Source organism: Corvus hawaiiensis, chromosome 11 (assembly GCF_020740725.1).
Source record: "Corvus hawaiiensis isolate bCorHaw1 chromosome 11, bCorHaw1.pri.cur, whole genome shotgun sequence".
Lineage (NCBI taxonomy): Eukaryota > Metazoa > Chordata > Aves > Passeriformes > Corvidae > Corvus > Corvus hawaiiensis.
This window is the reverse complement of record NC_063223.1, coordinates 14,125,215-14,152,968: the sequence shown is the minus strand read 5'-3', so window position 1 is coordinate 14,152,968 and position 27,754 is coordinate 14,125,215. Positions and strand designations below refer to the sequence as shown.

Sequence of the window (27,754 nt, the reverse complement as noted above, 5' to 3'; positions counted from 1 at the left end):
TATAGTGAAATAGACTATTTTATTGCTGCACACATGCTTACACATTTCTTCTTAAATATAATGTTGCTCTGGTAAATTTTACAATCTTCTTAACTCAGCAAGTGGCTAGTAGTAAATAAAAAGGACAGAGGCAACAAAACACAGAAAGGACACTGGCAACAGAAGAAAAATCAGAAGGTTTTTATTTTGTGATAAAATTATTTGCAGCAAGAATAAAGTGAATTCAAATCTAAGTTTTGTCCTGGCTCATCTTAATTAGAGAGCTTGCCTGCATGCTGACCATCTGCTTATGCACGCTTTTGGATAGCCCTATTTTGCCAAAAGGGACGGGGGGAGTTAAAGGATCCCGAATAATTGGACAACCTGACAGGCCTCACAGATGTGACCACTAAGTGCACGCAGACAGATGAGGCATTTGCTTGGAAGCCCATGTGGACTCACACTGCTGGGGAGGCAGATCAAAAGGCCACGCTGACCTTTTCTCCCACATGTACAACTGCAGCCTCACTTGCTCCACGCTTAAGGACGCAGGAATGGAATTATTCAAGAGCAGCCATATGGAAAATGCTTCCCAGCACTGCTGCTCCTCCTCTGCCTTCCTCCTGCTTTGCTCACAGCCAGTGTCCTTTAGCAGCTGAGGAATCTGCAGAGAAAAGCATTAGCACATTCCTTGATAATCCTGCTTCTGCATCTCGCTCAGTACAAGCAGAAGGCAAAGGCCACGTCCTGTTCCCTGGTGGCTCCGTGCAAGCCTTGTGGGCTGTCACAAACCACTGCTGTGGAAAGCTGACTACAAAGATGTCAGAAGCGGAATTTCTGCTGGAGGAGAAGAGATGTGATAAACTAAACATCCTGCTTATGTTCAGTGTTATCTTCAGCCATATATAGAGGAGAAACACAGGGGAACTGAATCAGCTGCGTTAAGCTGCTGGTTTTTGCAGCAGGCTTTCATGAGCCTGACACTCCACTCAGCAAGAAAACAAGCAGTTCTTTCACCCTTCTTCCTCCAAAATATATGGGACTTCCTATTAAAGCTTCCTCAACAGCCCTTCCCCTCCCCATGTTCACGGAGATACCTTCATCAGTACAGCTGTGCTGGGCTCTTTGCTGGTCCTGTCAAAGACACACTGGGCTTAGAGGTGGACATGGAGGTACATTCCACAAATCACACAACAAATGCACAGCTCCTCTCCACGTCACCGTCCCAAACAGAAGCACACTCCTGCTGCTTCCATGCAGCAACACACCCCTGCAGGGACACACCCTCACCCTAGTATGACTGCAGAAAACAAACCACAACAACTCCCTGCACTTCTTCACAAGGGTTTTGAAACAGAACTGAAGCACAGACTGCTTGAGTAGACCTGCCACCACCATCCCCTGCCCCAGAGACTTGATCTGCAAGAGACACCACTTAAACCCAGATGACAAAGTGCATAAGCATCTGGAGTTCAGTTATATCAATGAACCTCATCCCTGCTCCCCCCACGCCAGCTCTATCCCCAGCTTCTGTTAAGTGCAACTCAATCCTGACACACGATTTTGCCAAAGACTGGCTTTCCCCAAGCACATTGGCCAAAGCCCAGAGTCCCCTCCTCAGAATTGAGTGCAGCCTGCTTAGTGCAGGTGGTGCCCACTGCCTGCCCATGGACCTGCCAACAGCTTCAGTGCAGGACAGGCACAGGCAGTGAGGCTGCAGCTTTCACTTGCTGTGGGGTACCAGCCTCTTACCTGGTGAGATTAGCAAAGAAGGGAAACCCATCATCTCAATACATCCACACCTGAAGCAAGTCCCTGCCAAACCCTGGATCTCCAAACTCTTTAGCCATGAGAGGCACCACCACCATTACAGAAAACAACACCCTGAAGCTGCAGGGGATCCTTGCCCAGTTCCCACATCCCATAATAAAACCACACCTGAAACAGTGTATTTCAAGCTCTTGCCTCATGAAGTGACCAAAATGATTGTACGAGTTGGTTATGGCAGCCCAGAGCCTGTGCAGGATTCTCCATGTGCTTCACTCAATGCCTCTTCTCCCTCCCAAAGCACAGCACGGGAAAGTGTGCCCAGCATGTGCCCTGGAGACCTGAGACTCTCCCAACACACCATTCCAGAGATGGACAGCTCCAAGGGCAGCCTGTTTGGCAAGGCAAGCTTTATGCAGGGTTATCAGCTGCTGATTAGTGCCAAGGAGAAGGAACACCATCACCCTCATTAGGAATCCAGACAGACAACACGAGATAACACGACCTACTGCAGAATACGGATTCAAAAACATTCATTAGTACAAACAGTGAATTTCCTGGAGGACAATGAAGCTACATGGCTCAAGGCTGAGCAAAGCCAGAAGGTCGCAGAGTGGGACAGCAGCCCTGTGAGAGACCCAAAAGGCCCCTTTCCTTTTAAAATGATTTCCAGTGACCCCTCTTCCCAGACCCACCAGCAAGTCAGCCTTGCCCTACCACAATGAACAAAAATAAAGGGAAAAGTGCTGTTTCCAAGAAGAAGGTGTTTCCTTCCCCTCTTAAAAAGGGCTGCTCTCCCTTCTTTTGTGCATTGAAAGCTGCTGCTTTCTAAGAATGGAAGAATTCTGGTCTCTACTGTATTCCCAAAGATGCTTGTTCAGAAAGCTTTTAAATTCTGAGCACTTCAAAGCAATGAAAAACTAGGGAAGACCTGGAAATCACTTTGTTTTGGTTTTTTTCCATCTAAGTACTAAAATAGCAGGTGAAGACAGTGCCCTCCACATAGCCAAGTACCTCTGTGTCCCTGTTAGGGAAGCACTGCCCACTTCTGCCAGTCTTATAATGCTGACAGTGACAGTGCTGAACTCCTTTCCCATATACTTATTAAGAGTTTAATCCAGTTTTCTTCCTCTGCTGCTGGTAATTCAACAAATATTCTGGCATGAGCCAGTTCCAGAAGTGTGTTGTTGAACCACAGAACGGGATGGGTCCTAACCCCAGGCAGTAGGAAGTCCCCAGAACAGCTCCCTCACCATTCCCAACAGCTCACAGTCTCCTCTCTGCACTGTATTGTACAAAGGAGCAGCTACTGACTTAGGCTGAGCTTTGGGAGCTATTTCTGAAAGGAGAAACAAAAAAAACGCAAGTAAAACCAAACACAAACCAGAAATGCGAATGTCCAGACACAAATAAATTAAAAAGAAACCATGCCTGAAAATGGATGGGAAGGAGGACCAAGAATGGGAAGCGGGACATTCAGACTCAGATGTTCTTGCACTCCAAGCCAGCGCAGCAAGGGCTGTGCAGCTGCATTTGACAGGCAGGGTTTGCACACATCAGCATTCGAGCCCTATACTGGCCAGGAGGTTTTCTAGAGCTTCAAGTTTCTGGTTGGCTTCCTCAATGGCACTGTAAGTCTGCACGTTGCTGGTGATGTGGAAGCGGATGTCATCGACCAGAGGGATGGAGTCAGTCTCCTGCCGCTCCTCCACAGCCTCCGCGTTCTCCTTCACAGCAGCTGCAAACTCCTCCAACTCCACCAGCTGCACCAGGAAGACAAGAGAACCATTAGGAAGACAAGAAGACAGGTAAAGAGATACCAGGGGTTGGGATAATGGTCTCAGACAGTTAAGGGATCCCACAGAAAAGAAAAGAATGCTAGAGTACATGGAGACCCAAGTCTTCCTACAGACACCACTTGAAGATGCAGCCTGCCATCCATCCAAAGGAGGCACTAATACCCCAACAATAAACAGTCTCAGCTGCAAGCAACCTGCACCTCCCACAATGCCCTGTAACACCCTCTAACTAAGCATCCCTGGTTCTGGTATTGGGGCACGGGCATGCACAATATTCCCCCCAAAAAGCCTGCCTGGCAGGAACCAGGAGATGTTGCCAGATACTTTTGGGCAATGTCCTGTAGCAGAGAAGCCAGGGAGTGCTTGCGCCTGTTTCAGAACTGGGAGCCACAAATGACTATCCCCCCTTGACTCAGCCTCACCACCACCAGCATGGCAGCTGCTCTGCTCTGCACTCAACCTGACAGAATTGGGTCACCCATGAATGATTCTGTATCAGGTTCCCCAGGAACGTGTGGTGAGCTGAAGGGTGAGAGGCAGCTTCCATCTGTCTATGCTACTGAACTGTGCCTGGGCACAGCAGGTTGCTGAGCCTTACTCTGCTACCACACTGACAAAATCTCTCCCTGCTGCCATCAGTGCATCTCCACAGGATGCTGGCAACCACTGATGTCTGAACATCAGCTGGGGTGGCTCTGTCTGTGCCAACACCCTTAAGAAGGCACACTGCCAGTGCTGGGTCCAAGGACTCCCACTCAAGCTAGAGGTGGGGAATGCAAGGGGAACATACAAGCAAAGCCATAGCCTGATGACTACTTGGGATATTCAGCAGCTTTCAAGCCCTTCTTCAGAAGCCAGACTATGGGTACAGGCTATGTCTGTCATTCCCAAGCTATACACTGAACAAAGTAACAGCCCCAGAACCACTTCCTTCATTGTTTTCTCATGCCAAAAATAATTTCACACCTTTCAAGCTACAGGTGAAAATGTTACATTCCCATGTGAACTGTACAAGCCATTTATAAAGATCTGTCTCAGGATAAAATCCCTTCATAGATGCTAGTTTATCCTTCCATATGGCAACTTTCTCCAAGAGTCCTGAGACTAAGCTATAATCATTCAGGATAACACTTAAATGGAGCCCCATAAGGAAAACTTCAGTGTTAAATTCATTACTTCTTGCTGTTTGACAGCAAAGTATACCCTGAGCAAACCCCTACTATTTGATTTGTCATCCTCGAGGAGATTAGAGGTCACATTGATTTCTCCTATCTAGAGCATCATGCCAGGAAGAATTCCCCCCAGCCAACACCAAAAAATATTTCCTGCACAGAGCTCCCCTACACACCTCTTTGGGTTCTCCAGGCTGCAGCTGGTGTATTCAGGGAACACCATGGCTACTCTGGGCACAGTGGCTGAAAGTTCAGTGAAAATCACCTGCCCCTGGTACTTGCAAAGCTTTTCGGGCAACTTCTCACCCCACATTCCACAGGGATGTGCTAGACAGGGACCAAAATTTGGCTTATTGTGGTGACATAAGGTACTGCCACACTCCTCCTCCTCTGTCCTAACTCACCATGTGCTTTGCTCCTTAACTGCTGCTCATTTTCAGGAAGCACATTAATCCAGAGAGGACAACCACTAACTACAGACCAAAGTACAACCATTCAATCTGCTGTCTCTGTGGCTCAGATATAGGGGCACACGTGGTCACTGCCATGGGGAGTGTTTCGGTACCTTCTCGATGATCTTGGCCATGTACTCCGTGCACTGGTCCTCCAGCCGGGTCAGCTGGAACAGCTTTGCAATCCTCCAGATGCTGATGATGTTGTCCTCGTCGAGGATCTGTGCCAGGGCCCTGCCGCAGAGGCGCTTGAGGCCGGGCAGCAGGTACATGTCCGCCACACACAGCACGTCGTAGGCATTCTCTGGGGACAGCTGGCAGTGCACAGAGGGGAGTTACTGCCCAGTCCTGAGCACACTGCTTGTCACTGGAAACTAACGTGTTGTTTGGCCCATTACTGGACAAGTGCTAACTATGGAGAGACAGGAGCTCTGTCTTTCAGGCTACGTCTCCCACTCAGTCACCCCAGAGGAATTTAAAGTGCAGCAGGGAGTTTCTCATGCTGCAGGTAACCCCTGTAGCTAAGCTCAGGGCTGTGCTGAAACACCAAAGTGCACTTGGCTGCTAAAAAATGTTCAGTGTGACAGTGGCAGGAGGTTGCTTTTACTAGACATACTTCCAAGAGACAAACAGAAGAGGCTGGCAGGACAGAGAACCTTGTCCCCACATTTTTCCTCCCATTTTATACTGCTGGACTCACATTTTGTGAAAAACATGCAAAATTCTCTTAAGTTTCTTCCTCAAACTGGTTCTGCTAACTCAGCTAGCACAACCTCCCTGGCAGAGAGGTACACTCAAGGACAGAAAACTGAACACAAAATAAACTATAGGTGAGGCCCACCTGGGTAAGAACATATTTTGCACATCAAATACTAGTGGAGCTCTAACATGAGTTCCAACTGGACTAAATTAATGCACCAGATGCTCAAACTGAAACTGTTGTGAATGACCTTTAACATTTTAAGGCTCTTGAGAAAGAGGACCACCTTCCCATTTCCCTCTTGGGTACTTGCAAGTGATCTGAAGATAAAAAATGTTGTAGATAAAGTTGGAGACACCACCTCCAGCTTCACTCAGCCTCTTCTCCCTGGCTGGGCAAATCCTATTTTCGTCAGCCATCTGCGTCACTAACCTGGAACTAGAGCCTCTCTGTTCCTGCTAATGTGAATTGCAAAGAGCTCAGTTACCCACACCCACTGTAACAGTGGATCTGCAGGACACAGCATGCCCTGGCTGCGGAGGAGGCGAGGACCCTTGCGTTTAGAGACCAAGCCACACTGCTCTGGATGGAGGAATGGTAACTGGTACAGCCTGGCCCACTCTCTTGATAACTAGTGAGCAGCAAACACACTGCTGTGCACATCTATATCTAGATCCAGGGTTGTTCCCTCTGACAACTACAAATAACTGATTTTTTTCTTCCCCCACAGCTGTCTGCATCTGTGTTTGGAGAGACAGCTCCCAGCAAGTGGCCCAGCTGTGAAACACCCTGCAGCAGCTGGGCAGAAGAATGCAAGATGTAGGAGAGCCATGCCATGAAGGCTGTATGCACATGGGGTAACAAAGCTCTTGGGGTTATTAACCAAGTGCTGCTTTGTCCCTTCATAAGCTGCAGGAACCTCAGGAGCTGGAAGTGTTTGAGCCAGTAGTATTGATGGCTGCAGCTCCCAACTACTTCATCAAGGAAAACCTGGCAAATGTTCCTCCAAGAACTGCCCTCGAGCCTACCCAAGTATTCTGATCAGCAACTTGTCTTTGTGCCTGGAACCCTTTATGTCCTCTGCACACTCTTCCCCTTAACTGCAAACACTGTCACTACTGCATGGCAGAGAGACACCATAAATCCTTTGTAAAGAGAAACATAGAACTGAGAGTGCTGATACTTGGCTGGAGAAACACAGGGCAGGGAGAACACTCCACATGTAAATGTGGAACTTAAACTATATTCCTGTCTTCCTGACCATTTTTTCTGGTAGTTACTCATGACAGGTGAACTCTCTGCAGAAGCTCACATCTTGGCTGCTCGGTTTGAAGCCCAAGCTATGCACCATTCTGCACACAAAACATATGAGTAAGATCCTTTTAACTCCTACGCATTATTGTTTGTCTGTCCTCCTGACCCAAGCCCAGACAGGGCACCTGAGGCACCCCTTGGAAAGCAAGAGCTGCTTGGGAAACGTCCTTCCTATGAGTCATCATGAGGAGGGAGGCAGACTGGAGAGGTGCAAGGAAACAGGGTCAGGCTGCAGTGCAGTCACAAGGTCAGGAGGATCTTCAAGCAGCTTTGTTCCCTCTCTGCCTGCCCTTTCAGCAAGTGGCTGAGGGAAGAGTGCAGGCAAGTGAAGGACCTGCTCTCTGGCATACCAGTGGCAATCCTGCCCTTGCTGCCTGCCAAACACTCTCCCCACTTCTACCCGGAGGTGAACAGATCAGCAGAAAAAAAAGGTCACAGCTGTGTGCACTCTCTGCATGTGCACCCAACCCAGAGCACAAGCACTGCTTGGGGGAAGTGACACTGGCAGGTGCAGCAGCATCTCCAGTCACTGCCCTGATGCCAGAATGTGTTCTGGGATCTTCCAGCGAGACCAGCTGAAAGCATTTGCCACAAAACCAAAGCAGGAAGCTAATTAAATGCCGGGATTTGCTGCACCTTCCATTAGGCTGAAAACTAAGTGGGTGAGGGCTCTTTTGTTACTGCCTGCGATACTGAGCACAGCAAGGCACTGGTCTCCCAGTGGAACCTTTGCCCACCCCAGTGATTAATGACAGTGGAAATAATGACTTGCTACAAATGGAAAAGTAGGCTATGATGCCAAAAGTAAATAAGCAGAATCTCTCAACCTATCCACATCTCCAAACGTGTTCCATCTGCCATCTACTGGCAGCTGCTTCCCTTATCTCTCCACGGAGTTCAAGAGGTAAAGCTGCAAAGCCCTGTATTTATCACGTCAATAAACAGCGTGCAACCTAATTTCCACATTTTTATTATGGGATAAAAGACTAGGGATTTGCTTCCTGAACATCATGCACGTGAACTACAACCCTGCCTGGCTAACAGCGCATCCCAGTATGTGGATCCCTGAGACACAAGTGAGGTAGCACAGTAGGCCAGTGAAATTTAAGAATATACATGCACACCCTGCTCCAGATTTAGAAAAATACTGAAAACACCTCAGAGCTAACCAGCACTGGAGGAAGGACCAAGGCTGGCCTCACCTCTGTATCATCACTGTAGATGTAGTAGAGGACCCGGATGAAGATGTCTTCTGAGATGTTGTGGAGAGTCACCACAGGGATGCTGGGCTGTGTCTGTAGCTCCTCACTCTCACTGAAATGATCTTCAAGGAGGGCTTTGAAATAATCACTGCGACCACAGAAAAATGCCTGGAGAGGAATGAAAAACCAAAACACTGGCATCTTGCTCACTGCACCAAACCAAAGGGCACTACTAATTTGGTGTCAGAGCAGCTCAAAGATATTTCAGAAGTTCAGATTCTGTAACTTTGATTTTCCCTACATTTTGAAGCTATATCTCCAATATTTTTCCATACCTTATTCTACCCATACCTACCCTCAGAACCACAAACACAATTGGTAAATTCAAGAGATTCGAAATTAGCATGGCCCTACGGCAGGAGCTTGAGTTGAGGTTGGATCTCAAAATTCATTCTTACAGTTGTTCATCTGCAGATCAAACTTTCCTTCTCCAGACACTGAACTCATAAGCCAGCAGCAGCAGATTTTGCAGCTGTGAATGCTGTAGCTGAATTTATAAATTTATCTCCACACGTCTGCAAGAAAGGCAGGCTTTGCTGCTTTGTTAAATGCTTTAAATGCAGTTTTCCAGCTGAATCAAGGCTGCTACTGCAGAGTGTATCCAGCATAGAAGGAGTGGGGGACACAAGTAGACTAGATTCATAGCAAAAAGGGAGGAGAAGGAAGTACAGCACAAGCACATACCTTATGGCACAAGAAGTTGTAATCTTCCACCCGGAAACACACGTCAGGACAGCTGTTGAAGTTGTCAGTGCTGTCAAATGGCAACTCCCCAAAACCAACCTAGGAAGAGAAACCAGAAAACCCTTCCTTTAACACTCCTGCTTTAAACATGCTCAGGGTTCCAAGTTCAGACTTTTTTGTTTTCCCAGAAAATGCCATCCCTCTACTCCCTCAGAGCACCAGAGATGGTCTGAACACAGATTCCAGTGTCCAGAAATGAAGAACTTGCATTGCTAATAAGGGATATTCCTGGTACAAGTTACAGCTGCCTCCTTTATCCATGGAAATTTCCTGGTTCTCCATACACCTTTGGAAAGTGTTTCTCTGCTATCTAACACGTGGAGGTGAAGTTTACCTCATGCAGCAGGTATCGCAAGCATACTGGAGCTTAGGACCAGTCTTTTACAGGGTACATGTAATAATGTATAGATTACATCCATGTATACACCAGTTTGAAATGGTCTGGCTACAATTACTGCCTCACTTGAATAATCCAACATTGCTAAAGCACATTTTAGATTTTTGATTTGCAGCCAAAGATAGTGTTGTTGCAGTATTAATACTCAAGTGAATTATTTTAACAACAACACACCTCCACCCAGTCCCACATGCCAACAATGACAGCACACACCAAAAAAAACCCCAACCTGTTTGCCGTATTTTTTTTTTAAATTGACACTTCCAAATATTTTCCCTTTCACCTTATTCTATATACAGTGTAATTCAACTGTAAAAAAAAGTTTATATTCACAGTCATGCAGCCAAGACAATCTCTGGAAAAAAAAGTTTCCTCTGGTTCTTGCTTTCCATACACATGCCCCTGGGGTACCTGGGACAAGGAATTTATTCCTGCTGTCTTTCATCCAGGAAAATTACATCCCAAATTCGCACCCAGGAAAACCCTGAGCTGACGATAAAGACCAGACTCACAATAGCAGACTGTCCATTTCCAACCCACCTGCCTCCAACCTGACTTTCAGCTCTACTGAGGAGCCAGATGACTCTTCCCTGCTGAGCTAAACAAAGACACAGACTGGAACACACTGGGTGGGAGCTCTCAGCCAGGCTCAGTGAGGTTTCTCACAGAACAGGTTCTTGGATGTGGCAAGGCACCAAGGTGGCAAAAGCTCATACCACCACTGACCATGGCAATCTGGACCCATTTACCACACTCTTTGTCCACAGCAACAGTTGGCAGCTTCTGATTCCTAATCACAGGAGAAGTCCAGTGATGCAAATCTTGCACATGGCTGTTGCAGTAATGCTGACTCTCCATAGCACTTCTCTACTGCAGTCCTGCTCCACAGGGCAACTCTTATTCCAGAAGAGATGCAGCAATTCAAGGAATGTTGCCCACCTGATCTATCACCTGCTTTTCATACAGCTGCCACACAAAGGGCACCTCCAGCACTGAAGATGAGATGAAATTGTCCCATTTGTAGATTCCCCAGGCTTCTATTTTACTACTATCTGTGTCTCACGTTTCAAGGGTTTGGTCCTTGGTCCCAGCCAAGGTCCACAGCCTCACTCTGTGGCAACGTGTTACAAACACCAGTATCATGATGCAACTGCCTGTTCTGTTTGCCTTGCTGTTCTCCTCACCCTATGCGCCCACAGCTTCCACATCCTCTCCTACAAATTCTGACGTGAATCTGAAGGCTACAGATCTGCAGACAAATCCCAGGTAAAACAAACCTAGCAACAAACTTTGATAAGATGCCACTCTGTGGCACAGGAATATTAATTGAGATAAACACCACGTCTCCTACATGCATCCCTTCTTTGCTTTCCTTTCACTGTCCAAAGGTAAATATCTAAAAGGAGTCCATCCCTTTGGAATGGATATGGGAGTTTTATTTGTCTCAGAGTTTGTCTCCTGAATTACAAATTCCTCTGGGCTCAATTTCCTGCTTCTAGCCCTGCCTGGTCCCCACTCTGCTGCTCAGATTTACAAGGTCATTTTCAATTCTTATTACAAAAGCAGGTTCATGTCTTTGTTTCTCCTATTCAGCATGAAGTGGCTTTGCAGAATTTTCCCTTTTACTCTCCTTTCAAGTCTCTACTACTTCTACTCTCCTCCCTTGTCATGCTTGAGGAATCTAATCTCCTTTGCAGGATCTCCCTGCAGAAAATTGGCTTATTCCTCCCACTACCCCTATTCATACAAGCTCCTTCACAGGCCTCTGTCCAGGCAAAGCACAGCTGCCAAAGTCAAGTATTCTGCCCAGGAAGCACAACACAGTCCAGCCTACAAGGTGCAAACACATCCACAGTAACTCAATCACCATATAGAAATACTCTCAATACTCTCACTCTCCACCATCACATGTGGAGGACCAAGTCTTTGCTGCTACAAATTTCCTATTAGAGCTTAAATAGAAATGTTGCTGGAGGCAAAAACATACAAAACAAATCAGTGGCAGCAATTTGTACCTTGGCCAGATTATCTCAGCAAGAAAATTGTAAATAAATTACAACACAAAATACAGGGGTTGGTGATCCAAGAGAAGATTAGCAGCTCGCAACCAGACGCAAGTGGATTGGATACAAAAAAAAACTAAATTGGAAACATGTTGTAAATATTTCAGTTAATCTGCCTCTGCCAAACAGGCAAAGCAAAGCACAGGAGTCACTGCCATGGACAAGCACAGTACACAGGTGCAGACAGACAAGACGGAACCCATCTACTCGTTTCAAACTGCTCTTCCTATGCATTATAAGATAAGTTTTACGCCAAAAGTGGCAAACGGTCACTTTTTTGCAGCCACACCAAGTGTCAACATGGATGGAAAGAACAGTATTTATTTCATGGCAAACTCTGACCCTTTTAAGTCTGATTTCATCTTGGTTTGGAACATAAGATCTCAGTTAAAAGGTAATTGAAAGCAATTACAAGGAAACCATGTGCCTACAGTGTCATATACTGGAAGCCCTGGAGTCTGCAACTCAGAGGTCACCTGGCAGATATGAAATGAAGAACCAGGCAGACAGTGGGAAGCCACATGGGTTTTGACAGTTGCCTGGCTTTTCATGGTATTTTACTTAAATCCGTCACTGCTAAATTTTATTGCAACAAACTGAGGAAGCAGCTGTTGTGGACAGAAAAATCCTGGCCATTACTATTTGAAAACAAAACAGAGACAACAACCACACTTGTAAAAGGAAACATTGGGGAAAAAAAAAAAGGCTTTCAAACACAAACAGGAAAGAGAAACAAGGTACCAGAATTATAAATGTGTTTGAGATTTCAAAGAATAGACAGCTATCACTCCAGAAAATAATAATGAGCTGTAACTGGATATCATTATTGTTTCAGCCATGTAAGATATCACTAACTGTGAAACTGGAATGCACAAAGTTTCCTACATCATCCAAGTATCAAAGACATTACATGCAAATTATTTGTTTATACTGAAACAGAAAGCTGAATACATCCCCATTTCATATAATACGGCATTACATGACATGCTGCAGCTCAAAATGTTTCTTGCCAAATTCTGGAAATGCTGGCTTTTATCCAGAAGCCAAATACCTATTTTGTTCTGCATAGGCTGGAAAAAAAAAATAATGTATGTTTCTCTTGAGAACTTGGATGTCTGTGTGTGACTATGCAGTTGTTCCTGACATTTTAGGTTACACAGTTTGTATACTATTCCTTGTATGGCAGCAAACCCTGCAAGAATGAGGATGTGCAATGCCTCTGTTCCAGAACAAAGGTGCCCAATTCACAGAATTTAACAATTTGAAAACAATAGAATAAGAGATAAATGGCAAACAAACAAAAACGAACAAACAAAAAGTACCTAGAGAGAGAAAAATGGGAATCTTTTAGAATTTATCAGTCTTAAACAAAGCACCCACACTTGTGCATGGCACACAGATTCTCTAGTGAGCAGGTGTGTGTGCCCATTCCCTCTTCACTTGTACAGCTGTAATAACTCTAATGCTGCCTTCATGCCAATCAATGAACACAGCAAGGAAACCACAGCTCACAATTCACAGCACTGTCAGATGATTACATTATTCCAAGTTTCCTCTTTTCCTTCCAGCTCCTATTCTACATGAAAGAATTAAGAAGGAAAGTGTTCCTAACTCTAGAAGAACAGCTTAACAGGAGTATGCCATCAAGGTCTGGAAACAAGCAATCAAACAGGAAGTATTCTTTTTATTTGTGAAGTGACTTAAAATGTAGGTAAATCTCACTGTTTTGGGGTCCGTGATCCTTTTTTTAATTCCTGGGGAGGTAATCTGAAGCTTATTTATAGTATCACCTCCCTTTAAAGCCTGCAAACATACAGAAAAGCATATTGAAAGCCACAAAAAAATGTACAGCTATTTGGAGGAGGCAGGTTACACAGGAGAGATTTCTAAATCGGTAGTTGTAAACTTGATGGAGAAAAACCCACTCTATAGTGAAATATATCTGAAAAAAGCCAGCACAAAACATGTTGGCTTATTAAGGTAAGAAACTTTATCCATGTACACACACACACACACACACACATTCTCACTCTCTCTGCACCAGGCAGGTTTATTTGGCAGGGAACAGAAAGAGAAAGGCAACAAAACTTGCTACATCACTCAGTCATACAACCTCTGGGCACAGCATCCACCTAAAATGAGTCCATGTTATTAAACACAGCAGTTGGTATAAGAAAGAGGAAACAAAGGACATACATAAGAGCAAAATAAATCTGCTGATATTACAGAAAACACCAGATGCAGAAAGAATGAAGAAAAATAATAGTTTTCCTGTTCTGCAAATGGGAGAGAAGATCTACGTATACGATCCTAACTAACAATATGATGGTATTTTAACATAGTGATCATCAATCTGGGGGGCTATTTCTGAGGGGCAAGACATAGTTGGGAAAAACAGATCTATGGCCAGTCAAGTTAAATTCTCTTCAGAGGGACTCACATTTCTGCTGGAAATATTATCAGGGTTTGGAAGCACCTCTCCATTGAAGTGTGTCAGTTCCCAGCAAGCAAGCCCAGCAAGCCATTTTCCACCTATATATCCCTTTGGGTACCAATGCCTGCTGCTACAACATTTCTAATTCTCAAGAAGGACGGCAAAGAGAAGAGCTGGGGGCCTTGTCCCATTGTATTCAATGGGGAAATCCCCACCAACCACATGGAAAGGGTTCTATTTACCAAGATCCCCGCTGGGGGTAATATCCAAGGGGAAAGACCAGCACTGACAGCCTCATTATATAATTTTATGGCATTTCCAAGCAATAAAAGCCTTTCACCATTTGGAGCACCAGGAGACAAGCAAGCACTGAAGCCTATATAGCAATGATGTGAGTGGGCACAAGTGAGCAGATATCCCAGCCCCACAGAGCCCACAAGGAGTAGAAGTGCTCCCTACCCGCAGTTCAGCTGGCAGGGCGCAGTCTGCCAGGAGAGCCAGATCTTCCTGCAGCCGGCAGTTACCTGTGGGCTCAATCGTCAGCACTTTCACACAGGTCCCTGGCTTGGAAGAGACTGGAAGAAGCAAAAAAACAAAAGAGCAGAGATGCCTGAATTCCTCTACAAACATTCTCTCCCATTTAGATAAAAGACACTCCAGGAAAACCAGCGTTATTGCTGTTCAGCTTTTACTGCAAAACACACACAATTTTTCTACGCACACACACATTCAGCACCCCTCAGTACAGCCAGTGAGCAGGGCTAGAAGGGGATGCATGTACTGTTGTCTCTTCTCAAACCTCCACTGAATTCCTTATGCTGGAATATCAACTGTGGAAAACAAAGTTGTCACAGGCACATTTCAAGCCCAACTTGCTCTTTGGGATCCACGTCATCAATTAAGGACCATGGATCAGGTTGCCCTGATCCCTGTAGGAGCCACTTATACACTGCCCTCCCCAGTCAACCACTCCTACAGCTGACAGCGTCACCTAAGGTAAAGCCCATGCCAGGGAGTTTTTAAGTTAATCTGCTTCCATGCCTCTCTGCTGTCAACGTGCTTTCCACCGGGTCCCATTTCAGCTATGCCATCCTGATTTCACTGCAGAGAACAAAGGGATTTATTCTTGTTTAGTCAATAAGTTCAGCAGGTGCGAGTCTGTCCTCTACTCTCTGTTTGTAGATCCCTAAAGCACAAAGACCCCAAAGTACCCAGACTCCTGCATGTGCCTGAACTAAGCATCACTATCATCAAAGAGCTCAAACAGAGCCTTCAGAGACAGCAACTTCATTTGTCTTTTTCAGACATAGTGTGTCTTCCTGTCTTAACAAATCAGCCTACACAACAAAACAGCCCAAAAAAGCAAAAATACATGATCATACTTCAGTGGTCTTGCTATGACTAAAGTTGTTGCGGAGCTCACAGAAGCCAACTCTAACTTCAAACCAGTGGCAGCCCAAAATAGATGCACTGTGATACAATGCTGCTGCCAGCAGAGCCTTTCCTGTTTCTGGCTACTGTGCTCACCACCTCAGGTTTGTTCCCAGGTCAGCATGGTCTGGGGGGAGAACTGGAGCATGTAAGACATTCAAGAGTCCCTGGATACAAGGAAGCATGTGAAAAAAGATGGAGCACCACTGGAAAATGCAAAGTTGTGGTGAGGAAGCCTTAAGATACTGTTGGGAGCCAGAGAGACACAGGGTTAAGTCTGAAGCATTCAGAAGAATTTCTGACAGGTATGATTCACCACATAAAACCCCTCACAGGTGAATCACGCCACCTTGAGACCTCATTTCTCCTGACATTTTGCACAGCATTACATGAGCTCCATCAGATGACTCCATTGGGTCGTGGGCGAAACAAGACCACGATGTGCCACAAAACAAGATCTCCACCCCCTCCTCCACATCACTGCTGCACCCTTCAAATATGCCACCACTGTACCTCTCCATAGGCTGCATATCCCAGAAAGATTTCTGGAAAGGGAAGGATAATCTACTAGTACAAAACAGTCGGGCACCATGATTGCTATACACAAAGCTTGCCAGCAAGGAGACAGGCTGCCCTGTTAGCACGAAATCCTACCCTCAGATAGATGACTTCCAGGGTAAATAAGCTAAGAGGAGGCCTGGCACCAACACAAACCAGACTGAGTGCATTTTCTCAAAGAGCCCTGACCACTTATACATCAGCATGAGAGAAGGAAATGTCTTACTTCGCAATTAGAAATTCTTCAGGGCAGAGAGAAACATCTGTATTTCTGTAGTACTTGTAACAGTCACCAGATCAGGCTCTGTAAGTGCTAATGGATCCAGCAAGCTTTAAGAAGGCAAGGCAAAGAGCTCTTCTCCTGGGATACACAGAGCATCTGTGCACTTTCCCAGTGACACAAAAGAACAGTGATTTTTCTGAGAAGAAAATCTATTCAGACACTGCGTTTTTCAAATCCAAGGGCACAGCATTTGGTGTCACACAAAAATCTTTCCTAACAGAGACAACAGAAATCAAAGTTGTGAAATAGGAATAAGCTGCTGGCTGCCAGCAAGCAGCAGGGACCACGAAAGAGGAATGCAAGAAAGACGAATGAAGGGGTTTCTGAGAAAAGCAACATAAACAATGCAAGGAGCTGGAGGGAATAACCAGTGTGGTTGAGCTTGAGACTGGGTTTCCTCCCAGTCTAGCACAGCTGTATAGCACTGACCATCACCTACCAACGTATCAGCTGCCTTGGTTTTCCTGGTCAATACTTTGTAGTGTTCTGGTTACATTGAGCCAATGTACCACAAAATGTAAGAGCCACAAAAAACCACACTAAACTCCCAAAACCTTCAAAATGATGCCACACTCAGATACATCTTCCCAATGGCACAATTAGCTACAACCACAGATTCTGCACATCCAGTGTCTTTGCTACAAAGGCAAGCATATCAAATTTGCTCTCACCCTTTTTGCCCTAAAACTTGCTTAAGTAACTGCAGAACATTTATTTTCTAATACATGCACTTCTAAAGGAAGAATTATGGCTTATTCTGGACAAATTGTTTGAGCTCTTCCAAACACTGCAGTAGTTTTTTCTTGTTATAGCCACAATGTACACACAAGGGAAAATAGGCAAGCATTCGCACCCAAATATGTCTCAGGTGCAACAGAAGGCACTGGGTCATCCTCTTCCGATACTACTGTCTGTGCATGCCAAGATACTAAGTGCTTTTGAAATACTGATTAACGCTAGATAATGAGATTGCAGACACTGCAATTATCCAGTGGAGCTGCAGAGGCTCGAGTTCATGTTGTTTTCTTGTTTCAGCTTCATAATACAGAAGCAAGACATGACCCTGCTCTACAGACCTGAATCAGAGTTCTATTCCACAGCAAGCACTTGGAACAGGCAGAGGTTTCTAACACATTCAAAGGAACAGTCATGCTTTCTCAAGTGCCAGACACAATGTGATCTAAGATCTTTCCAATTTTTTAACTTCTGTAACTCTTACATATATGCCTTTCTGCAGAATCAAGTTTTCCTGGCTTCCACATGAAATTTAAGAAACAAACTTTTAACAGTTGTTCTATTTCTTTGAATCCAACCTGTCACAAATAAAAATCAAGCCTAGTACTTCCATCGGTGCTTTAAACCACCCATTGATTGTCTTCTGTCAGGCCTCAAAATTGAAAAACTGTTCCCTCTCCAAAGAACACAGAAGTTAAATGATTTGTCCAGTGCTTTTGTATTTCCAAGTGGTGCTTCTATCTAAAACGTCCAATTAACCTGAAACTTTACTTCATTATTTTCCATTTGAAAACCCACCAAGAAGTCAGCTTTTTTGCAGTTCACAAATTTAAGCACCTTTTCCTTCCACAATATTATATGAGATTTTAACTAAATGAATTAAGGTGGAATGTCTCAGCTAGGTCCTGGGAGAAAAAGATAAAAAGGAAAAAACAGATCTCCAGCATCTCACGGAATTACTCTGATATCAAAAGATGACACAAGATCATTTTGTTACCTGATTTCTGAGTAGTTTTTATTTTATATTCATTCACCACTCCCCTTTTCCGCTACTTATTTAATACAAACTGATGCCTTACAGTTTTTATAGATACCAAGAAATGCATTTCTAACCTCTTCAGGTCCATGTTTACATTTGTGTTTATACAGCAGAAGTAAGACCTGTGACACAGCTTCCATAAGGACTTGCACCCTGCATTATATGGCAACAGCTGTACCATGGTAATCTTGTACCCCACCACCGCCAAACAACTACACATGCCTAAAGAGAGACCTGCACATGGTAATATCTTCCATGTGATTTGCAGATGAGGAACTTCTTGAGCCAGAAGTATTCTATCAGTTATGCTCTGCAACCTCAGGAGGCTGAACAATCACAACTTGTATTCAAAACGAAAAGGTGGAACACGTACACCCCTGCCTCTTAGGTCAGGGAAGAAGATGCTATTGACTTTAAACTACAGACTGGAATCTCTTCTCAAATCAAAATTAACTTGATTAAAGTAAAGGAGTTAACTCAGAGCACAGAATGAGAATCAGAAGCTTTCAGCCTGAAGGTTTTGTTATCCAGTAATTTTTTCTGCTTCGTGACTAACACCACTTGTGCTGTTTTGATTCTTCTTCACGTGTCCCTTAGCTTGATTCCAACTGTTGGTTTTCATGCAATAAGCTTATGTCATGATTAGATCACAAGTTATTTGGATAACAAAAAGTCCTTAAATAGAGTATTGTTTCATTTAAGGTTTGGCACATCCACGTGTTACTAATATACACGTTTTCAGAAATACTTCTCTGCTTTTAAAAAAAGTGCTGTATCTCCCTCTGCACCCATTTTGGGCCAATTATCAAAAATTTTACTTTGGTTAGGGGTCAGATAAATGCAGAAAATTACTTCTAACTGTATATATTTTATCTTTCTGGGGATTTAAACAAGCTCTCTGCTGGAAGACACTTCCCAACATATACTCCACCATGCTCAATTGAGTGCTGGCAACCACAGCAAAGTCCTGCTGCCATGGCTGCTCTACTCTAAAGAAAGCATTCAATATAAATTATAAACATGCATATGTCAGAAACCACTACAGCTGCCCTACAGAAAGGCCATGACTGAAAACTACCATGCAAACATGGAAATTCCACAAGAGAATCATTTTCTGGAAGCCCCAAGGACACCATGAAACATCCACCATCACACTTTCCTGTTTCTCCCTGAAAGGGCACACAGGCACAGCAGAGACAACAGCAAGTCAAATGCTTACCAAATTCATAGACTTTTTTACATTTGGTCTCCAAATCATCGATGAGGTCCTGCAGCCGACACTGCTTGGCCAACCTCTTGCAATCACTGACATACTCTACATCAATATCCAGACGACCTGTCAAGAAGAAATGCACTCAGCTCTCTTAATCCACAGGACTTAGGTGTAAAAATGGCAAAAAAAAAGGTCTGAAGACTTGATGACACAGAAATTCAGTAATTAGATACACTGCCTCACTTTTCAGCATCCACTCACAACTCAGTCCCAGAAGCTAAGACTGGGTATTCCACCACCACCCACTACTTAAATCAGTAACAGTTTGGCATTTAATTCACATTTCCACTTTCCAGGGTTTACCCTAATAGCTTCATTCAAGTGTTCAGAGACCAAACAGGCTGTACAAAACATGTCTAATTCTCTCAGAAAATCAAAAAACAGCAGTACAACAGCAGCAGGCATCACTGCCACCACCACTGGCTACCCAGCTTTGGGTAAGAATAGACTTCAGGCTCACAAGTTTTCATCTCAGGATCTTTTATAATCACTGAAAATGTGGCAAGGAACATTTCTGAACACACTGTATTGGAAAAGAAGAGCCTTGAAGACAATGTTATTTTCTGGCACCACCTCCTGGCCTGAGATAGTTCAGCACTTAGCATGCCTACAATACAGCATTGGGCATTTTCATAGAAGGTTTAGGATCAACTTCTGTTCAGAAAAAGTACTGGAAAGTAGTCAAAGCATTCAGCACACACAGCTCAGGTCTGCCAAACTGAAAAAGTCCTACATGGGAAACTGGCTTTTCACCACCTTAGGATACAGTTATACCAGATGACAGATTTTCCTTCCTTAAGTTAGAAATACAGTCTCCAAATCCATCCAACCAATCAAACTAAGCTGATTTTTGTTTTAATTGACTGTATAATTACTGGCAGGACAACAACTGGCAAAAGGTACAAACATCTTGGAAGAGCTGGTGATTGCTCACATTCTCCCTTTCTGCCAGCAGAGAGGATTTGTTGGCGACTCAAGCACCCAAACACTGCTGAGTGCAAGCCTGTGCCACTCAGTGCAGAGGCACAGACAGCTGCTCACCAGCCATGTACACAAACACCAGAGGGTAAAGTCATTTACCTGTGTATAGATACTGCAGAAGGGCACCAAAGGCTGCTGGGTTAATCTAAAATAAAACAAGAGAAAGTCACATTTGGAATCACCACGAATTTAACCATAAGTTTGAAACATGATCCTGAACAAGTAAAAAAAAAAAAAAATCTTAAGTAAGAACTCACACAGTGCATCTGATTTTCTTGCTCCCCATATAACTAATGCTGCCACTCCACCTGGCTTACACAGCTCCTCACTGTCTCAACTGATACCAATCCCTCAGGTACCTCAGGGGACAGGACCTGACTAATGGAAAAATTCCAGAGACATGGTTCTGTAAAATACAGGCTCTGTAAAATACAGGTTTTTACTGATCATAAACATTTCCACCTCTTCCTAATTCCAGAGAAGATTTGTTCTTGTACAAAGAGAGAGGAGAGCAGTGTTCTGAGAAACTGGAGTTATGTTTGTCACAAGAGGATTTGCACCACCAGAGTCAAGTTACACAAATGTGTGCTGGAGTATGGGTGGTTAATGGATGGAATGCACTTATGGCCTATTTAGTTCTTGTTGCAAAGGCAACAAAAGGGACTCAATTAGTGCCAATTATTGAGGTGATGTCTTCACCACAGACCACCTGTCCACCAGGAATTAGACAGACTCAACTCATCCCAGAGAGGGGTCGTGACGCAGCTGGCAGATGGTAGCAGCTACCTGCTACTGCAACTAATTAAGATATGTTTGAGCCCATGACAGAGGGAACAAAGGGGAGGTATGCAGTCTGCAGCCTTTTGTTATCTCAATAAGATGCTATTTTACTGCATGAAGTGCCTTCACAAGCCCTTCTCCTCAACTAGGGTCATTCTGAGCCCCAGGAGCTATTCACTGTGGAAGTTAACCCTCAAACCGTCCTTCCTACTCACTTTCCTCACCCAGGTGGAACAGCAAAAGAAAGAAAAGAACTGGAAGCACAGCCTTGCTCACCAGTGGGTGCTTCAACACTATCATGTTCTTCCCCTTCCATTTGGTCTCAAACATCTCTGCAAAGTAGGCGCTGCGAGCGCTGAGGATGCAGAGGTGGGCACAGAAGGATTTGCCATGAACGATGAAAACAATGTCACTCTGGTAACCCTGCTCCAGCAACCTGCAGGAACACAGAGAAGGGAAATTCATTGCAGCATGAAAAAGGAGAGAATGGAGTAACACTAGTGGGGAACATGGTACAATTAGGTCTAAATGAACAAATACCCCCGGGCATTGCAGTCTCTCTCTGCCCAGCGGGATGGCCAGCACAGGGCTGGTCCTTCACACACTGGAGTGGGATGTCTCTCACTCCCTTCCATAGCTCAAAGGAGTTTTGTTAGTGCAACCAGGCGGCTGGAGAATGAAACCTTCCTGCCTTAGGTGAACACCTGAATGCTGGGAACCGATTTTAAAGAGGAACTAGTTGCCCCCAAGCACATCTTTAAAAGTTAGTTCTGCTTTTAAATTGTCAGATGTCAAAAAAAGCACTGCAAAAGGGCACACTTTCAAAAAGAACTACCCTGCTACAAAGTAAAATGCAACTTTCCTGCTCTCGGGTACTCTCAGTGTGCACACTTTAACCATGTAACAAATAGGAGAGGACTTGAGGTCACTCACCCTCAGAAGAAGGAAGGATGTGACAGGCATGAAATGCAGGCAATTACCACATCAGACGTGAAGCCTTGTTTATGCCTGCATGCCCATACCTTCATTCTTTAAAAGGAAAAAACCAAAACTTCTACTTCCAGAGTTTACAGCAACCATCACCAGTGTTTCCTAATGCCCATCAGTCCTTGCATATATATCCTCACAAACATCCCCAAGAGGTCAAATCAGGTGGACATCAAGCATTGTACTCCTTCTGGAGAGCTGGACTGGGGCACAGAAAGGTGTGGGGTCACACACAGAGATGTTGTCAGAGTCTTGAATGCTGATCTCAATCTCCTGCCACTAGAACACCCTTCCTTCTAGTGTCTTGCCCCAAAGCGAACAGAAGCATTAGGTTTTTACTTTTTTCCCCCCAACTGTTGCTCTTTGTTTCAGTTTTAACACAAGGTCTGCTTGAACGAGAAGCAGAAATCAGTGCATTTTAGCTTTCATGTATGCTCAACCCTGCACCATCTGAGCCACAGTCACCAGGGCAGTGATAAATCACTCTACAAAATTCTACTTCCCTGGAAGACAGAATCTGATTTTACTCAAATAAATGAGTTTCCTTCCTCTCCTCTTTTCAGATTGTCAGATCTTTCCAGGACTTATTAACACTCCAGTTTCAAAGATAAAAAAAAACACAACAAGGTTTTAACATCTGTAAGTCAGTAAAAAAACCAACCAGCAAGTCTGTAATAGTATCAGCGTAGACAAACAGCAAGAAGAAAAGCTTGAAACTATTCCTCTACTCCTGAGCAAGTTAGGCTGCCACTCAAGCTCTAGTACAATGTGAGACATGCAACCTTCAGAAGTATCTTAATAAAGTTTAATAACCAAAAAAAAAGGATTGGGCAATGTCACTGTGAGTCAGTTTGAGGCTTCTTAAAGTGCTCTGTTTCACAAATGAGAAACATTTTATCAGTGTTGAAAACTTCAGCTTGCAAGTTATAGTACCTTCAGGCCTGAAACTTAATTTCAGTTGACATACTATTCTAAATTGCTGATGTGGTTTTAGGGATCTGATTTTGGTTTGACAGTCAAGGATGACACCTTAGTGCTTCTGCTTTATAAAGACCAGCTTTCTGTTGACCCTGGACTCTGTACCAAGAGGCTATGCACACACACGCCTGGAGATCATCCCTTAAGGCACAGAGGACATCCCTTAAGAAGCTCTCCATGCCCAGGAATGAGAGAGGGTACTGATGAGTTGCCTTTCAAAGCTGCCCTGAAAAGAGCGCTCAGGAAGGCTGACGGGATGCTCTGCACACGCCTCATGTCCTTACCGCTGCAGGAAGACATCATAGTAGTCCCTCTTCATGCACTTGGCTGTGATCTGTTTGTACTCCTTCAGCAGCCGGCGGATGGCGTCACTCAGAGCTCCGTACAAACAACGTTCCCCATCAAAAGTGTTTGCCTCACACTTTGCTCCTGTAAAACAATCACAGGCACAGGCCAGCAGGCACAGTTAGATCCTTCTCCTGTGTCCCCAGATGGTCACTAAACAAATATGACTTCTGGCTGCTGACATATTTCACTGTGGTCCCCTCTGCTGATGAGCATATTTACAAAAGCTGAGCTTCCCTCATATGTGTACAACCTAAAGCTGCTCTCCCACAGACGAACCCCTTTCTGAAGAAGTCAGGACTTGTTTAAACTGACCCGTGTAAAAAGCCTCTCAGCATGGCTCCAGCAGTGTTCTGGGAAGACAAATCTCACTGTACTAAGAGTGTAATCATTTATTGGACTGTTAAGAGCTCTTCCTAAAAAGTATTTCTGCTTTGTATAAGACGGGAGATGCCTCCTTAGGTTAGAATCTGCTAGAAATTTGGAGGGTATTTGCATTTTCCTATTTAGAATTACACAAGTGGTTGATTAAGATGCTGGGAATGCAGTAGAAAACCAAACCTTTTGAGATGTGACTGCACTCTGGTTCCTCTGGCAAAACACTATGTACATAGGGGAATTTAGATGCTGAGAACCAAATGGGCAGGCACTTTGCCTGAAGAATTGGTCTTGCTTTGCTTGAGATTAGCAAAATCCCTTGCATTTCACCATTAAGTCCTGCTTACAAAGCCAGGCTATCAATAGAGTACAAGAAAGTTTTACACAGACAATTCTTCATATGAAGTACAACTCTCAGATCAGCATATTCCCAATACCATTGCACTCTCACAAAACATCAGCTGTGATTTCAGAAAGTCATGCTGCCTTGAGCCATCACAGACAGCTTCCCTTTCTGTGCACTTTCAGGATTTCAAGCAAATCAAGAAATTTCAAGCAATTTCAAGAAGCAAATTCAAGCTGCAAATGGCCAGCAAAAGGGACCATGAAGGTGTGTGCAGGGCTCCCTCTGTAGCCCAAGATCGCTGATCAGATGGTTGGTTGTAACAGAAGAAGTTTCCATAAGGGACAGTTAGAAGGACATACAATCCACACGGACCAGAGAAAGGTACTGCACCCATACCAGGACACTTTTGCTCACCATTGGCTAGAAGATACCGTACAAGCTCCTCGTGTCCACACAGGCAGGCGTAATACCTGACAACAACGAAAGAAAATTAGAGATGCAGTAGGAAGTAAATTCAGTGTTTTGGCACATCACCCCACACAGACCACAGCACTGAGCATCCCTGAGAAGCTTAGGAGGCCAACACCTCATAGGAGTGAGGAATTGCTACTGAATAGCACAGAAGCTGGACCCCAGCAACAGACTAAGCAGGATCTGTTCCCAGCAATCCTAGGCACTGCAAGGAGATCTCAAGGTCCCAGTATCTTGTCAAGGTTCAGCATCTTCTGTTGCACCACCAGCTGCCAAATCCATCCTCATTTTAAAGGAGATCATTTCATGGGCACTCAGCAGTCCACTGAATTCTCAGAAACACTCCTTGCTCCTTCTGTTGTCAGTCCGACTGCTGCACGCTATGCCAAGGAGGGAACAGCACCCACACTGGATGTACAGCAAACCCACTCCCCTAAGTTCTAGTTACAATGAGTTTTATTTTCTCTTTCACAGTCTAAGCCTTTCATGATTCTCTTGCACAAGGACCTCAAACTGTCCTACTAAATAGGAGAATACTGTAGCATGCATTGCAGCAGCCAAATGTTAGTCTACCTCTACTTTGGGAAGTTATTCTCTACTCTAAATATATTGCAGATGTCTAAATGTACTTTGGAATTGTAGGGAGGTAAAAAGCTCACAGCATGTTCCTCAGCACCTCCAGGGGGATTCCTCACAACCTACTGCATGTTCACAGCCCTGCCAGACAGACTGAGATCCCACAGTCACTTGGCATTTTACCAGGCCAAGCTAAACATGCTAGAATGCCATCGTCTTTGGTGGGGAAAAAGCCTAATGAAGCCAAGAGCAGAGTGTTTAACCCAGGTAATTTGGTCACAAAACCCCACTTCCGAGCATCACTACAGCAAGCCCCAGTCACATCAGGAGACAAAGACGCATTTAGCACAGCACCCACAGGGAAGAGAAGCAGAACTATGTAGCCAAAGTTCCCAAAAAAGCAGAACCTGAGACATTTTGTAACAGTGCTCATAGCTGCTGATGCAGAGAGAGTAAAGGAGCTCTGAAGGCCCTACCCCCCGCCCAGCCAGTGCTCCAGGCTGCAGCACTCACAGGGGTGTACTGTCCCATTTATCGCGGACATTAATTTCCACATCTCGCTGTTCAAGAAGGTATCTGGAAGAAAAGGGAGAGAGCAAAGTTACAACTTCATGCAGCTACTCACTCAGTCACATTCTCCTCTTTCAGAAGATGAAGATGTAACTTCAAGTTCATAGAGTAACTTCCAAAGGTATGACAGGACCTTGCACTGGACTTGGGGAGCTGTCAGCTATGGCTGAAGGGGCATCAGCCAAATCCTCAACCCAAAGAATGGTGTTCTACAGCATGGCCTGGCAGCTCCCTTCAATCTTAAGTGGAGCACATGGGGGAAGAGGGGACTCAAACCCATCTCTAACAGGGCAGCAATCCCAAAAGAAGCCCGAGTACTTCTGCAGTACCTTCACATTCCCCAACAATACTCCCAGCCTAGATGCTTACAAATAAATGGCCAATTTTACAAGGTCAAGGCTGGACTCCCATCCTGCTTGTGGCTCTTCCTGACAAAAGCAACAACATCAGTGTCACTCCAGACTGCTCTTGAATCCTGCCACTTCCTTGTCCTGCACATTTAGGCTAGATCAGATGCTGTCAACACTCCCTCTCTGACACATCTAGAAGCTGGGCTTTGCCTTGCAGACAAATCTCCTGCACAGCCTGGGTCTTGTTACAGCCTGTACTGCAACAACCACATGTTAAAGTCCCTCTCAGCCTTCACCAAGACTCTCAAGTCTTGGTTTTTTATCACCCACCACACGAGTCCTCCCTTTCACTCCCTTCACCTTTCTTGTCTAGAACTTCAGGTTCCTCTGACCATATTCAACATGCCAAGCAACTCAGCTCCTTTCTACTCAGTCCCATGTGGTCAATCTGTCCCCTCTGCTCTGACAGCATTCTCAGACTCTCTTTTCTGCACCATTATGTCCATACAGGTCATCTTAAACTTCTGCAAGGCCATCCCTCAGACCCCTCTTTCTACAGTAAACCTGCAATTCACTGCTTGCAACGATTTAATCGAACACAATCACAACAGAGAACAATGTTCCCCAGACCTTACCTATCTGCACACTTATCTTTCAGTAGCAAGCACCCTGTAACAGAGGTTGCTTCTGATTATCTGGCATATCACACACTAAGAGATGGAAGAATCAAGTAGGATATAAAGGTGAAGAACAGTTTTAGATTCAAACCATGAGACGCAGGAAAAGGACCTTGCATTCATCCTGCAGACAACAAGCCCATCTGCCTCCTGATCCAAAATCACTGAAGTTAAGCTGTGCTGCTTCGAGATGAGAAAGGAAACTTGACCTGAAATTTTCATATCCCCGTATTACTCAGAGATGCTCCCACAGTCTACAGCACAAGGCGTCTAAACATTTCCATGACGATTGAGTCCCAGGGATCCAGCTTCCTACCAATACAAATACCATTTCCAACGGTAAAGGAAGAGCAGCTGGAGAGGAGCCTGGTGCAAGGACATTTGCCACAGGCAGCATCCACACCCACGAGTACGCAGTGTCTGCCCGACACTCAGACACCTGCCGGAACCGGGCACACCTCACGCGAAGCTAAGCACCCCGGCAAAGACCCGGTGCACACCCAGCTCCTGGGGTGCAAACAAGCTGCATTTCTGTACGACAAACAAGCGGCCCTTTCCGCACCCCTCACCGCGGCCGCCCTGGGGAGCCCCAAGCCGGCGGCAGCCGCCCTGGGGAGGCCGGGACGATCTTCCGGTAAACACGTCCCAGCAAGGCGAAGCCGCCCCGGCAGGCCCGGCCCCGCTCGCCCCGCTGACCAAGGCGGTTACAGGCAGCGGCGGTGCGAGGGACCCGTTCCCCGGCCCGGCCCGACCCGGCTCACCGCACGCGGCTCACGTCGCCCTTCTTGCAGCTGGTGAACAGGTCGCTGGTGTCCATGGCCGGCCCAGGCCGCGGGGCGGCGGCGCCGCATTGACGCGGGGAGCGGAGGAGCGGCCGCGGGGCCGGGCCGGGCCGAGGGACAGCGGCGGCGGG

General features: G+C 45.3%; 1 protein-coding gene across 1 annotated transcript; it reads right to left on the bottom strand.

Moving 5' to 3' along the window:
• ABTB1 (ankyrin repeat and BTB domain containing 1) lies at positions 1-27,740 on the bottom strand. Its single transcript, XM_048315694.1, has 12 exons — positions 27,603-27,740; positions 25,758-25,820; positions 24,612-24,667; positions 23,413-23,557; positions 21,440-21,599; positions 20,483-20,528; positions 19,349-19,465; positions 14,543-14,658; positions 9,130-9,228; positions 8,386-8,553; positions 5,283-5,483; positions 1-3,509 (listed from the first exon to the last, which is right to left on the bottom strand). The coding sequence occupies exons 1-12, from the start codon at positions 27,656-27,658 to the stop codon at positions 3,303-3,305; spliced, it is 1,434 nt and encodes a 477-aa protein (XP_048171651.1). The 5' UTR covers positions 27,659-27,740; the 3' UTR covers positions 1-3,302.
• Between the last annotated feature and the right edge of the window lie 14 nt (positions 27,741-27,754).

Bases quoted from the DNA above. Each gene is read 5' to 3' on its own strand.
- ABTB1 (XM_048315694.1), bottom strand. From the start codon at position 27,658: ATGGACACCAGCGACCTGTTCACCAGCTGCAAGAAGGGCGACGTGAGC. The intron at 21,600-23,412 runs GTAAGGACATGA...GTGTTCCTGCAG, and splicing joins TATGATGTCTTCCTGCAGCG to GTTGCTGGAGCAGGGTTACC. The intron at 8,554-9,129 runs GTATGTGCTTGT...ATTCCTCTCCAG, and splicing joins ACAACTTCTTGTGCCATAAG to GCATTTTTCTGTGGTCGCAG.